Source organism: Nicotiana tomentosiformis, chromosome 3 (assembly GCF_000390325.3).
Source record: "Nicotiana tomentosiformis chromosome 3, ASM39032v3, whole genome shotgun sequence".
NCBI classification, from domain to species: domain Eukaryota; kingdom Viridiplantae; phylum Streptophyta; class Magnoliopsida; order Solanales; family Solanaceae; genus Nicotiana; species Nicotiana tomentosiformis.
Genome location: NC_090814.1, coordinates 148,227,958 through 148,242,060, shown reverse-complemented (window position 1 = coordinate 148,242,060; position 14,103 = coordinate 148,227,958). Strand labels below are relative to the sequence as shown.

At 39.8% G+C, this 14,103-nt stretch overlaps 3 protein-coding genes across 6 annotated transcripts; all 3 read right to left on the bottom strand.

Annotated features, from left to right (window-relative positions):
- Positions 1-447: 447 nt before the first annotated feature.
- LOC104119964 (uncharacterized) lies at positions 448-1,424 on the bottom strand. The gene is made up of 2 exons (XM_009631605.1): positions 1,079-1,424; positions 448-935 (listed from the first exon to the last, which is right to left on the bottom strand). The coding sequence occupies exons 1-2, from the start codon at positions 1,422-1,424 to the stop codon at positions 448-450; spliced, it is 834 nt and encodes a 277-aa protein (XP_009629900.1).
- Positions 1,425-1,906: 482 nt separating this feature from the next.
- LOC138908655 (uncharacterized) lies at positions 1,907-2,787 on the bottom strand. The gene is made up of 2 exons (XM_070199335.1): positions 2,635-2,787; positions 1,907-2,533 (listed from the first exon to the last, which is right to left on the bottom strand). Exons 1-2 carry the CDS (start codon positions 2,785-2,787, stop codon positions 1,907-1,909), a joined length of 780 nt encoding a protein of 259 aa, XP_070055436.1.
- Positions 2,788-3,745: 958 nt separating this feature from the next.
- Positions 3,746-13,525, bottom strand: LOC104119960 (DUF724 domain-containing protein 3-like). 4 transcript variants are annotated; one of them, XM_033652509.2, is made up of 8 exons: positions 13,013-13,525; positions 12,723-12,901; positions 8,980-9,180; positions 8,126-8,231; positions 7,874-8,046; positions 7,539-7,599; positions 7,358-7,465; positions 3,746-4,623 (listed from the first exon to the last, which is right to left on the bottom strand). In XM_033652509.2, the coding sequence occupies exons 1-8, from the start codon at positions 13,299-13,301 to the stop codon at positions 3,929-3,931; spliced, it is 1,812 nt and encodes a 603-aa protein (XP_033508400.1). In that variant the 5' UTR covers positions 13,302-13,525; the 3' UTR covers positions 3,746-3,928. The 4 variants fall into 4 exon arrangements, with proteins under 4 accessions (XP_033508400.1, XP_070053917.1, XP_033508399.1 ...); XM_070197816.1 differs by having other exon boundaries at positions 8,986-9,180; positions 13,013-13,524; XM_033652508.2 differs by having other exon boundaries at positions 12,723-13,525.
- Positions 13,526-14,103: the final 578 nt, after the last annotated feature.

Below are 14,103 nucleotides of genomic sequence, written 5' to 3'. Positions count from 1 at the left end.
ACAACGTGGAGTGGTCTTCCTGCTATAGTGTCTCAAGATATCATGACAAACCAGCACATTATGCACTAGAGATCTCACCTTGACAAAAGCAGCTTGGTTCTCTGCCACAATACTTCCCACTGCTTCTCTTAGTCTAACACAAATCATTTTAGAAATGATCTTATATAGAACATTACAACATGAAATTGGTCGAAAGTGACATGTTTTCATTGGTACTTCTATCTTGAGAATCAGGGAGATCATTGTAGCATTTAACTGCTTTAAGAGATGCCAAGTACTAAAGAACTCAAGTATAGCTTGAGTTATATTTTCTCCTATAATCTGCCAGGCAGCCTTAAAAAATTCACTGATGTAACCATCAGGCCCAGGGCTCTTGTTCCTGTCAATATTACCCGGTGCTTTCTTTACATCCATCTCATGATATGGTTGTACTAATCTCAGTTGTTGCTATAATGTCAACCTTTTCCCATTGTGCAAGATACTCTTAAATGTTTTAACTCTGTGATTTGATTTCCTACCTAGCATATCCTGATAGAAATCCACCAAGATCTGAGCTATAGAGTCAGGTTCAGTTTGCAACTGCCCATCTTTATTCTTCAGCTGTGTAATAGCTTGCTGAAGCTTCCTGTGTTTGATCACAGAAAAGAAGTATCTAGTATTATCATCACCCAGCTTGATCCACTTACCTTTACTTCTTTGCAGTAAAAATATCTCAGCTAGGTAAGAACTCCTTCTGAACTTCTGGTAATTTTCCTTCTCTTGTGCCTGCAGACGTGCCTCTCCTGGCTTCAATTGCAACTCTTTCTGAATTTTCTCCAAAGCCTCTCTATCTTCATTTGCTTCAGTCAGTATATTCCTGAAGTGTTGTCTATTTAATTCCTGCAAGCTCTTCTTTAACTGTTTTAGCTTATACACAATTTGATACATCTTGTATCCTTCAACAGTTTGCTCCATATTTGATCAATTCTGGATAAGAACTCTGGGTGTTGAGCCCATGTGTTGCAGAATTTTAATGCTTTCTTCCTGCAACTATTAGCATTCACCATTGAGATTCTAATTGGGCTATGATCACTGATACCTTCTAGTAGAAAATTGTCTATGTATGCTGGCATGTTGTCCAACCACTGTCTATTGACAAATGCCCAGTCAATTTTTGAGTCCACCCTCGTTTCCCCATGTCTATCATTCGAAGTGTATCTGCTCCCATGCTGGGGTAGTTCTATGAATTCACGCTCTTCTGCACATTCACTAAAGTCAACTATCTCACTCATAGTTATTGGATTGCCCCTAATTCTATCATCTATTCTCAAAACAGAGTTGAAGTCACCAATTATTATCCATGGAATCTGCCAACCTCTACTCAAGCTACTCAAATAGCTCCACAACTCTTTCCTCTCATTCCTGGTGTTAAAAGCATATACCATGGTCAATAGAAAAGTGTGTTGCCTCGGAATGTACAATACCTTGCAAGTAATGGCTTGTGCTGTCATACTAATTGCCTCTACCTAGAAGTAGTCTGGCCTCCATGAGATCCATATCCTTCCATTGTAGTGATTTTCAAGATTTGTTATATACTGCCAACCTCCAAACATGTTGTTTGCAATCTGTGTTATTTTTGTACTTTTTACCTTAGTTTCCAACAACCCTAACCAAACCTGCAGCTTGGTTGTTGCAGAGGAGTTTAACCTCTTTCTGCTTATTAGGGCTATTTAGCCTCTTTACATTCCAACAGAGTAGACTATCCATTCCCAGTATTGGGAATGATTATGTCTCCCCCTTTTCTCACATTACCTTCTTGGACCTGTATGCTTGGCCCAGACTCCTCTAATACTTGGAATGCATTTGCTTGTTTCTCTTGTTAATTAGCATGTTTCTGTTGTGGTCTCCTAGAATTAATAGGAGTCACTCATTCATTCTGTATCCTCTCATTCTGCTTGCCATGAGTAGTTATATTTGTCTTCATGTTTGCCTCTGTCATTGATGTTGTGGTTTCTTTCCCAGCTTCTCTGCCTTGTATATTCACTTCCTGTACTTCCTTCTCTTTTGGACTTCCTGGTATCTCCTTTTCAACTTGACTAGTACTTTTCTTCTTCCTGCATTCACCTTCATCATGACCATATTTCTTACAATGCTTACACAATGTAGGCTTCCAATCATATAATACTCGTTGCTCAATCAACATTCCTTTTTCATTTTTGAACCATATTCTATCAGATAGTACTGCATCCATCTCCACTTCTATCAACATCCTTGCAAAATTTAATCCAATCTTCTTTTCAGTGTTCTTATCCACCATAAGGGGTTTACCTACCAGACTTCCAATCTTACTGAGTCCTTTAGGGCTCCAGTATTTGAAATCTAGTCCAGGAAGTTTCACCCAAATTGGGACAATGTATAACTCATCCCTAGTAAATTTCATATCCGGACTCCATGATTTCACAATAAAAGGCTTGTTATCAAAGTGATAGATCCCTCCTTGAAGTACTTCATTCTTCCCCAATTCTGTATCAAAGCGTACCAAAACTATCCCATTCTGAACATTGAAATCTTATTTATTCCATGCTTTGCCCATTGCCTCTGGATGAATCCATTCATAACAGTGAATGGAGGATGAGCTCCTAACACATAGCATACAACTGTGTTCCTCCAATATTCTATTTCTAAACTTATATCCTCCAATTCAATTTCACATACAGCTGCCTCCCCCTTCGTCATAGGCGATACATATTCAAGCTTGAATCCTGCATTTGTGACTATTGCAATATCAAAGTTATCCCACACAGACATCTTCGTTGTTACCTCCTCCATTAGGTCAGCTTCATCTGCCCACGATAGTTTTATAGAGCTGGATCCACCTCTTGCTATTTCACTCCATGATGTACGCCTAGGCGTAGGTGGTTTGTCTCATCAATCTGCTCCATCCGTAGTCCCCTGAAATTCATTCTCTGTAACTACCGTTGCATTGATTTCCTGTTCATTATTTTGTTTTTCACTTCGATTCGGGATTTTTTCCTTCTCCACAGCTATTTCCTTTTGAATTGTTTCCTCCCTCTGTTGATTATTGACTTTCGCCATTGTTTCCTGAGCCATTAGAGCCTTCTGGAATGGTACACAAGCTCGCTTTCCCATGGATGGTGCACGTTTGCTAACATGCCCGAGAGAGAATTGCATGCCCTAGTCCCTCTAGGTTTTATATTTTTTTACTTCGATATGCTAGAAATTACTATTTCCTCGATGCAGTTATAGTCATGAATAAAAATCATTTTTTTCCTCAATAACTTGGCCAAACAATTTATCTTTCAAAAAGATACTTTTTTCAAAAATAAACACTGAAGCTTGCCCAATATGATGTACTGTGTTATATGACCTCATGGTACTTTTCCTAAGTAAAGAGAACGAAAAAACAAAATTAAAAGACTCATTTGTCATGTTTCTTCAAAATAAAATGCTAAACATCTAGATAAGGAACAACAAAAATAACAACCCAGTATAATCCCACTAGTGGGGTCTGGGGAGGGTAGTGTGTACACAGACCTTACCCCTACCCTGGGGTAGAGAGGTTGTTTCCGATAGACCCTCGGCTCCCTCCCTCCAAGAACTCCCCACCTTGCTCTTGGGGTGACTCGAACTCCCAACCTCTTGGTTGGAAGTGGAGGGTACTCACCACTAGATAAGGAAATAGTACGTAATTCTATTAGCAAAATAGGCAATAAATTATTGTCTATTAAGCTCTTACCGGGATATCTAAAATGGAAAAAACTTTGGTAATTGAAAAATAGCATAATGCATATTTACTTTGTCTGGATCTTTTGAGTTTTTGCAATCTACTTTTCTAAGTCAAATGTTCAAAACTTTCACTGTAGTATTTTTGGTGAGCAGATCAACAAAAACCAAAGTTTGTTCATACTTAAGTTGTACAGAGCATTGTTCAGCAGAAGGTTTGCTTCAGTGAAGCTGATGCCCCTTCAAAGTCAAGTTGAACTTGACGTATTTCGTCAGAAATGGCAGTCTCTTTAGATCTCAATACAATGATCTCTTGATCCTTCGTCTCTATCGTGTTCTTGGCAAACATAAGTTCTTTCTCCAGTTCATTTACCTTCATAGCAATCTTGCTGATCTCTTTTTCAGCTTCTGCTCTCTCAAGAATGCAGTCTCTGGTTCTGCCCTTTATTTCATCCAACTTGTTTTTGAATTGAATTTGCCTCTCGCTGTTCAATAGTAGATCGTCCAATGGACATTTAATCTGCATAACATCAAATCCACACTCCTCCAAGTCCTCGAGAGATGTCAGAATGTCATTGATGACCATTGAATTTTTAAGATCAGCAATGGTTAATTTTGATATCTTATCGCCAAGGAAGGCGTACTTTAGCATCTTTTGTAAAGCTAGCTCTTCTCGTTTCTCCTCCTCATGTTCTGCTAAAGGTGAGAAATGTGGATTTTGTGGAATTTTTGCAAATATTTCCATAGATTCAAGTGATCTCCAAACAGTGGAATTTTTCTGAAATGGCAGTGCCAGGCTCGGCTCAGGAGTTGTGATGGAACTAAGTGCAGCATCTGGCCATTCATTAGAATGCCGAGAACTGGTCCCGGTACATGGCTGGACTGATGTAGGAGAAGCTCCTGTAAATGCTGACTGATTAACTATGCAACTAACGGGGTAAAAGAATAAAGTGATTTTGACGTAAACAACAATCCCACTTGTGGGAATTTACTGGGTTTGTTGTTCACGTAAACAACAACAGAAAACTGCAAGATATCAGAAATGAAAGGCAGAAGCACCTGAGTTGAGCCATTTTTAGTTGGAACTATGCAAATTATTCTAGCTCTAACCAAACAGTTCAGTCTCCTACAGGGGAAGGGGGAAGGAGGAGCTCGATTGATTGTTGCATGTGAATATGAACATTGGAGTTGTCAATTATAAAGCTCAGCAGGCTGGTTCAACTACAAATTTGATTGGTAGTGGTCATCTTCCATCTAATACTTAAAATTAGGAAACCCAATTATAGTTTAAGGAAAATACTAATATGATAGTAGAAAATGTGGCTAACCAATCAAGAGGGGAAATTTTTTTCATATTCTTTTTCATTCTTCATTTTTTAACTACTATGAAAGTCGAGTTTGTATCAAATTATAAAGTTCGATTAAGCTCAAACTCATAAAACTATCAATAACTTACTCAAATCTTGCACAAACACCTTGATATTCGGCTTGACTATGCTCGCTGCAGCCCTTGTCGCAAGTTGGAATTAGAAATTGAGGACAGCAAATTTTAGATACCTCACTTTCTCTTATTTTAACAGTGTCAAACAACGTAGGAAGCTTGGAGTTCTTTATACTTCCGGAACAAAAGAGGTCTAATTAAACTTTCTAATTCAACAAGCAGGAAAATTTAACATTAGAACACTATTTTTTTGAGAACCATAAACTTTGAAAAAGAAAACAGATAACCTGCAGCTCTTCTTGTTAGTTGGAATTAGAAATTGAGGATGCGCAATTTTAGAATCTCCTCTCTAATATTTAAATAGTACTATCAAGTAATGCAGGAAAGCTGGAGGTCACACTAAAACTCTTGCTACAAGGGAAGTCTGATTAAACTTTCTAACTAAAGATTAATTTAACAACAATAACAACGACCCAATAAAATCCCACAAGTGAGGTCTGGGGAGAGTAGTGTGTACGCAGACCTTACCCCTACCCCGAAGGAGTAGAGAGGCTGTTTCCGAAAGACCCTCGCCTCATGAAGATGAAAAAGACGAGAAGAGATGGGAAGTGACAATATATTAGTACCATCAAACAGAAACAAAAAAAATAATAACAGCATCATAAGAACTATAAAATAGTTGAAATACAATAACAAAACCAGAAAATAAGCTTGATGCTATGAAAACATAAGGATAGGGAGAACACAACATAAACCCCTAGCAGTCTAAGACCACCCCTACCAAACTAGCCTCACCCCTGGACTCGACTACGTCCTAACCTATAACCCTAATGCTCGACCTCCAAACCTTCCTATCAAGGGCCATGTCCTCGGAAATCTGTAGCAACGCCATGTCATGTCTAATCACCTCTCTCCAATACTTCTTAGGTCGCCCTCTACCTCTTCTCGTCCCCGCCAGGGCCAAACTCTTGCACCTCCTCACCGGAGCATCAGGGCTCCTCCCCCGCACGTGCCCGAACTATCTGAGCCTCGCTTCCCGCATCTTGTCATCCATAGGAGCCACGCCCACCTTCTTCCGAATAACTTCATTCATAATCTTATCCATCCTAGTATGCCCGCACATCCATCTCAACATCCTCATCTCTGCCACTTTCATCTTCTGGATATGAGAGTTCTTAACCGGCCAACACTTTGCCCCATACAACATGGCCGGTCTAACCACAGCTCTATAGAACTTACCTTTGACTAACGGTGGCACTCTCTTGTCACACAGGACTCCTGATGCTAACCTTCATTTTATCCAACCGGCCAACACTCTGCCCCATACAACATGGCAGGTCTAACCACAGCTCTATAGAACTTACCTTTGACTAACGGTGGCACTCTCTTGTCACACAGGACTCCTGATGCTAACCTTCAGTTTATCCACCTCACCCCTATACGGAGTGTGACGTCCCCATCAATCTCTCCGCCCCCCTGGATAATCGACCCCAAGTACTTAAAACTACTTCTCTTGGGGATGACCTGTGCTCCAAGCCTCACGTCCATGCCCACTTCCCCCGACTCAGCACTGAACTCGCATTCCAGATATTCTATCTTAGTCCTGCTCAACTTGAAACCCTTAGATTCAAGGGTGTGCCTCCAAACCTCCAGCATGTCGTTAACACCGCCTCGCGTCTCATGAATCAGAACTATGTCGTCGGCGAATAACATACACCATGGTACCTCCCTTTGAATGTGGTGTGTCAGGGCGTCCATCACCAGGGCAAATAAGAACGGCCTGAGCGCAGATCCTTGATGTAACCCCATAACAACCGGGAAATGCTCTGAGTCGCCTCCCATTGTCCTAATCCGAGTCTTAGCTCCATCATACATGTCCTTGATCGCCCTAATGTAAGCTACCGGTACACCTTTTGTCTCCAGGCATCTCCAGAGAACCTCCCTAGTTACCTTGTCATATGCTTTCTACAGGTCAATAAACACCATGTGCAGATCCTTCTTCCTATCCTTGTAATTCCACCAACCTCCTAATAAGGTGGATTAATTTAACATTAGACACAATTTCTTTGAGAACCATAAATTTCGAAACAAGATGCTTAACACGTAGGAATTACTAAACAGTGTTAAGATGAGCACTAATCCTGAAGAAAGTAAAAATATTGCGTTAATTTGAATTGAAAAGGCACGTTTTACCTGCAGAAATACTTATCTCATCAGTTGAAGTCAGCTTAATTTGATTTATTGCATTTTGTTCGTTAACCGTGTCATGGAGAGTGCTCCCAGGTACTTGTGTCTCCACACCTGTCATCGAGTAGAACATTTTACAATGACGCAATGAACCAAAAAAAAAAAAAAAGAGTACCAAATCAGTTACCTTGTAGCACTGTCAATGATCCATGGTCAGACAGATTCTTAGTACTTTCTTTGCTGCTCTCCTGAATGAGAAAGAATAGAAGACAACACCATAATCAATCAGAAATGAACAGAAAAGTGAATCTATGGAGAAAAGAAACGGAACTCAAGCGTATGGAATACATATTTCTATCAGTTACATATCATCAAAATCTTTATTTTGGCCCATACTGTAGGTAAAATCTAAGCATCGGCGTGCATTATTCTGGTACTATGCATCATATCCAAATGCTGATGATAGATTCTAAGTACTTACAGATTTGATGCAGATGAATGAGCACCATAATAATATGTTACCTCAACCGTCTGAACTTTTGGATCACTTAGCTCCCCATCCTTATCTCCAGTGCGCTTGAGAGAATGGACACCGGGATTTTTAGCCGCTAGGATTCCCACATCCACAGTCCCAATATCTTCTTCGTTCAGCTCTCTGTCGACAACCTTTTCAACATCTCCTTGTTTACTGCAGTCTGCACCCACAGTTTAGTTGAGTTCTTCACAAGTAATGATGAGTCCCAACTAGGAAGAGGAAAATTTAGAGTCACTTACCAATATCTGTAGAATGTGTGATCCCAGCTGGTGAACAATCTACATTTTCTTCCATGGCATGACTTGATTGATTATTTACTGAACCAACTTTTCTTGCTCTCCTAGTCTGCAAAGTTAACTCAAATTACCAAAACACTCGAGCTCTAGAGAACTCTTTCTCCTTTTCTCCAATTATGATACATTTGGTATGTAAATCAACAGTTGTCGTCTTAACACAGCTGAAAACAATCATATGTTAACCCTGCTGAATAGGTTTATCTTGACAATCAGATAATCTGAATATTCTAAGTTGATGATCATACAAGACATATTAGAAACCAGTTAAGTTAATTTTAACATAGATCAAATCTTAAAGCTTACTATCAAAGTACATTGAAGAAGCAAAATTAGTTCAAGTCGCAAGATATCAGGACAAGAGGAAATGAAATTAATTAGATTTCGGCTGGTCAAACGGTAGTAAAAGTGTCATTCTTTTTCACAGTTGACAAACTGAAACAAAAGATTGACAATAATCCAGTTTTTTTGAATATTTCCAACATGTTACCAATAATTTTCCTGCTTGTCCAAAGAATCAGGAAAAATTACACTCTACCAGCTATTGTGGAACAGTCCTAGAAAGCAAAGGAGCATAGCATACAGCACGCAAATCAATTATGATTATAAGTCCATCTATCCTTGTCAACTAAGAGAGGATCACTCTATCATCTCTTGCACTCAAATTGTACCTTAAATAAATGATAAAAGACCTATAGAAGTCCAAAAAGGATAGAGCAAAAATAAGGCAAATGAGTTATCATGCAAAATATGAGAAGAATGACACATGCGCTAAGAAGAAAATGGTAGAAGTCCCTTACGAGTACCTTCCAAGAGACCAAAGGCCCGGGAAAATGTTGATTCTCCAATGCTTCCACAACATTTTTTTTAGTTTTTAACTTCTTCATAGGCTGTACTACATCACTTCTAGATTCAGAAATCTCCAGATTCTTTTTGGCATCTGATGTCCCCTTGTTGGTCTGATCCTTTGCAGCAGTTGCACTTCCATCTTGAAGAGCCGTCTGATATCATCGGCATAAAAGCAAGTAATTTGTTACTTAATGATGTAATATCCTGAAAGAATAGACTCTAGTCACTAGCTGTGAATAATTAAATGCAGCATCACAACTCCAAGCCCTTGAATCAGCGATAAAGCATCAGAAGTATAGTGAAATCCAATCCAGTGAGAGATATCTTTAAGACCTTGTGCAAGCAAAACATTTCCCAATGAGAACAAGATGAGATGTATGAAGCGAGAACTCAGACAAAAGACATCGAGCACAAATTTGATAGCCATATCATGGTATTTCCAACAGGCAACTGCGCCCAAGGTTTGGACGTAACATCATTAGTAAGAGGATAAATAACCATGGAACTTAAAAGTAGGTTACGTATCATGTGACCAACTTAGATCGTATCATAGAAGTCACGAGAACTTCACAAATCACATGCTCCGCCATTTTACTAGCAAGTGCTATTCTTCTAGTGAACAAAATGACCTGCTCCCCTTGAAGGTGTCCAAGCAGGTGCCCATAAACTTACCACTTGATTTATAATTGAATTAGTAGCCATTCATGTATCCTGGTTAACATATTTATACTTGCACCAACATGCTCAGAAATAGCTGTTCAATTATAGAAGATGTAGATCATACTTTAGCAACATAGAAGCTAGTTACTCATAAAATAGTACTGCCACATTATTTCCTCTGACGTTGTTGATGTTCCAAGAAGACTTGCGCTTCATTTACCTTAAGTAATCCACTTCAGTAACAACCATACTGTATAAGACTCATTGAACAAGAGTGAGTTGCTCTAGTGGTGAGCATCCTCCACTTCTAACCTAGAGGTTGTGAGTTCGAGTCACCCCAAGAGCAAGGTGGGGAGTTCTTGGAGGGGGAGGGATGCCGAGGGTCTATCGGAAACAGCCTCTCTATCCCAGGGTAGGGGTAAGGTTTGCGTACACACTACCCTCCCCAGACCCCACTGGTGGGATTATACTGGGTTATTATTGTTGTTGTTGTTGTTGTTGCTGTGGTTCACGCTATCTTTCTCCAAGTAGTTCAAAGCAGTAAAAGTTTGCAAATATAGCAAGACATAAAAAGCACTACTTCTTCTAGTGTACTTGCATCATTTATTCCAATTCTAGAGCAGTAAAATTTTGCAACTATTGTAGAACTACAAAAAAGGGTATCTTTGCATAATTAATGTGACAAGTGACCAAAGTCAATAAGTTTGACTAATCAACAACAACAACAAAAACAACAACCCAGTGAAATCCCACAAGTGGGGTCTGGGGAGGGTAGTATGTACGCAGACCTTACCCCTACTCCGGAGGAGCAGAGAGGCTGTTTCCGATAGACCCTCGGCACAATAAGATGAAAAGAGATAATGTAGCAGTAACAACAAAGGAATCCAGAAAGATAACACCAACAATGTAATAACCAAAAAATAGAGAGACAAGTAATAACACTAAGCAGTAACAATGGCACAGTACCACAAACGCGATGGAATAATGACACAACAAGAGCCACTAACATCCTAGGACAAAACACTTCCAGGCTAGCTTCTTACAACCTAACCTACAACCCTAATGAAGTACTAAGGACACAATTGGAGCCACTAGCAGCCTAAAACAAAACACTATCAGACTAGCCTCCTATCTCCTAACCTACAACCCTAATGTTCCGACCTCCACAAATTTCTATCAAGGGCCTTGTCCTCGAAAATCTGCAGCCGCACCATGTCCTGCCTGATCACCCTCTCCCCAATATTTCTTAGGCCGCCCTCTACCTCTCCTCATACCCGTCAAGACCAGCCGTTCACACCTCCTTACTGAGGCATCCAGGCTTCTCCTCTGCACCTGCCCGAACCATCTAAGCCTAACTTCCCGCATCTTGTCTTCCATGGGAGCCACGCCCACCTTCACCGAATATCTTCATTCCTAATCTTATCCAGCCGAGTATGCCCGCACATCCATCTCGACATCTTCATTTCTGCAACTTTCATCTTCTGAATATGGAAATTCTTGACTGGCCAACACTCTAAATCATACAACATGGCTGGTCTAACCACCGCTCTATAGAACTTACCTTTTATGTTCCGGAGGCACCTTCCTGTCACTCAAGACGCCAAACGCTGGCCTCCATTTCATCCACCCCATCCCAATACGGTGTGTGACATCCTCCTCAATCTCTCCATCCCTCTGGATAACCGACCCCAGATACTTGAAGAAGCTCCCTTTCTTGGGGATGACTTGAGAGGGAAGCCTCACGTTCATGTCCGCTTCTCCCGACACGCCGCTGAACTTGCACTCCACGTATTCTGCCTTAGTCCTGCTCAGGTTGAAACCTTTAGACTCAAGCGTCCGTCTCCAAACCTCCAACCTCTCGTTAACACCGCCTCGCGTCTCATCAATCAGAACTATATCATCGGCGAATAACATACACCATGGCACCTCCCCTTGACTATAGTGTGTCAATGCGTCCATCGCCAGAGCAAATAAGAACGGGCTAAGGGCAGATCCTTGGTGTAACCCCATAACAACCAGAAAATGCTTTGAGTCTCCCCCACTGTCCTAACCCGAGTCTTAGCTCCATCATGCATGTCCTTAATCACCCTAATATAAGCCACCGGAACACCTTTCACCTTCGGTCATCTCCAAAGAACTTCCCTAGGGACCTTGTCAAATGCTTTTTCCAGGTCAATAAGTCATGTTTATAGCCTTATACTTGTGGGCTATTTGAAAATTTTATGTACTGTTTGGACAAATAGACTTTCTGTCAGATAAAATGAATCACCAAACATATAGAGGGAATCGATATGAAAGGATCAGCTAGGTCAACTTTGTTGTGTTGACCAAAGAAAGTATTTTAAAACATTTCTTCAGAGTGTTGTACTCTGAGAGAATTGTAAAAATTTAAATCGAAATATTTGAAAACATCCTCTAGATATATATATATATATAAGAAAAAGGTAGTCCAGTGCACAAAGCATCCCACGTGTATCCCCTAGATAAAAGGCCTTAAATTTCGCTTTGGCCAAAAAATCCTTTCTTTGGACAGCTTTACAATAATCCTATTTCCAGTGTCTTAGACTGTCAGAGAGAACCTCTCTGGACACTCTGAATCGTACTAATTTTAAGGAGAAATGCTTGACACACCGAGTCCTAAAAACCTCCGCAAACAATGAAATCTTTGGGAACACTTTTTGTGATTCCTCTAGACTTGCTTTCTCGTTTAAAATTGACAAATTCACATGGAAAATATCCAAGCATGAAACGCAAAAGCAGCTCACAATTATGTAATGTAGCTATCTTAAGAAGAAGCCAACCTAACCAGAATTCATAACTGTAGCTACTGCTTACAACATCTACTTATCACAATTTAACTATTGTTATAACGACCTAACAATAATTACCTGAATGGATGTAATTCTTAATAAACTCGGATTCCCCTATATTTCTTGCATGTATCAGTGTCATTAATTAAACTGTTTCTAAATACAGATAAAGTAACATTCTAAAAAGGAAAGTGCATCGCTTAAACCGGGTGAAAAGGGAGTACATTTAGGTGTGACGTGATGGCCCGTTTCCAATTTCCATCAACCCAATCAAGATGGAACCTCAAGTCACGCTGAGAAAACTCGAGCTCCTCATCCGGATCCTTGAAAGCAACCCGGAACTTGCAACCTATACTACCAGGACCAGTACCAACAACACGAACAACAACTCCAGTCCACCACCCTGCAAGATGAAATGCATCAACAACGTCGGTCACTCGAAAACACAGGCGCTCATCCTCCATCCAAGTTGGCGGGGCAGGCCGTAAAATGGACCGTTTTCTAATGTACTCACGTAAATGTGTAGATCCATCTTTGTCATCTAATAAATGCTTATACTCAACCCAATAACCCCATATTTTTCTTTTGCTTTTATTAGACGAATCACTGTTGTTCGAAGCCGGAGTTGTGGACTTTGGTGGTGCGATTATAGTGGCTTCGTACCAAGCTCCACTGTACCCTTTTTCTTCTGTGCTGACTTCGACTTCAGAACCAATGCTGAAGAAGGGTTCAACAAATGAATTATTAGTAGGTGATGATACATCGTTTTCCATTTTTACTACTTTTTCCTCAATTATCGGCATAGTTGCAGTGACGAAATGCTATACAAAGGCTAGGGTTTTGTGAATTGTGAGTAGAATTGGAGTTTTAGGTATTGGCGTGGAATTGAGCTGCTATTAACACTACTCCTATGTATTTGATTCAAATTTCTTTAGCGGAAATTCAAGGAAAGGAGAGAACAATGGCGGGAAGTATCTAGAGAGCTTTTAACCCGATAGCCTTTTTATCCCTTTCCTCGATTTTTATGAAGAATATATTCTGTTTAATTTCACTGATGTCCCTTTTTAGGACTTGTGTTTAATTTTTATCTCCATTTTAAATGTTGCAAAAAAACAAAACAAAAACAAAAAAAAAGGAGAAATTTAGCAAAACTTGCTCCTCCTTTCGCACATGAATTTTGATGGAAAATACTTGGGTCGTACAGTAAAATCTTAGATATGCATTAGGGGCAAAAAACAATACTAACGAAAATGAGATTAGTGTTATAAATATATTATATTATGGATGTTCATTTAGTACTCCGTTGTAAATAAGTTTCCTGAAGAAGCTTATCCATATGAGACTCCGCCGTAAATATGTTTATCTATTTAGTACTCCATTGGAAATAAGCCTCCTCAAGAAGCTTATCCTTTCGGTATTCCGTTATGGATAAATATTACCCATAGTAGAAGATTATCTATATCTGACACAACAGCTTAGAGTAGCAGCTTACACAGCAGCTTGCAGTAGCAGCTTACACAGCAGCTTCCTTTCTTCTATAAATAGAGGAGAATTCAGTTCATTATGTACATAAGTTTGAAGTTTGAATAATATATCAGTTTCTCT

What these genes read in the sequence shown, in the direction of transcription:
- LOC104119964 (XM_009631605.1), bottom strand. Translation starts at nt 1,424, where the DNA reads ATGGTATATGCTTTTAACACCAGGAATGAGAGGAAAGAGTTGTGGAGC. An exon ending in AGACAATTTTCTACTAGAAG is followed by an intron (nt 936 to 1,078) that starts GTATCAGTGATC and finishes AAACTGTTGAAG; the next exon opens with GATACAAGATGTATCAAATT.
- LOC138908655 (XM_070199335.1), bottom strand. Translation starts at nt 2,787, where the DNA reads ATGTCTGTGTGGGATAACTTTGATATTGCAATAGTCACAAATGCAGGA. An exon ending in AATATTGGAGGAACACAGTT is followed by an intron (nt 2,534 to 2,634) that starts GTATGCTATGTG and finishes TTCAATGTTCAG; the next exon opens with AATGGGATAGTTTTGGTACG.
- LOC104119960 (XM_033652508.2), bottom strand. Translation starts at nt 13,301, where the DNA reads ATGCCGATAATTGAGGAAAAAGTAGTAAAAATGGAAAACGATGTATCA. An exon ending in CCATCACGTCACACCTAAAT is followed by an intron (nt 9,181 to 12,722) that starts GTACTCCCTTTT and finishes CGATGATATCAG; the next exon opens with ACGGCTCTTCAAGATGGAAG. An exon ending in TGAGATAAGTATTTCTGCAG is followed by an intron (nt 4,624 to 7,357) that starts GTAAAACGTGCC and finishes CAGCATTTACAG; the next exon opens with GAGCTTCTCCTACATCAGTC.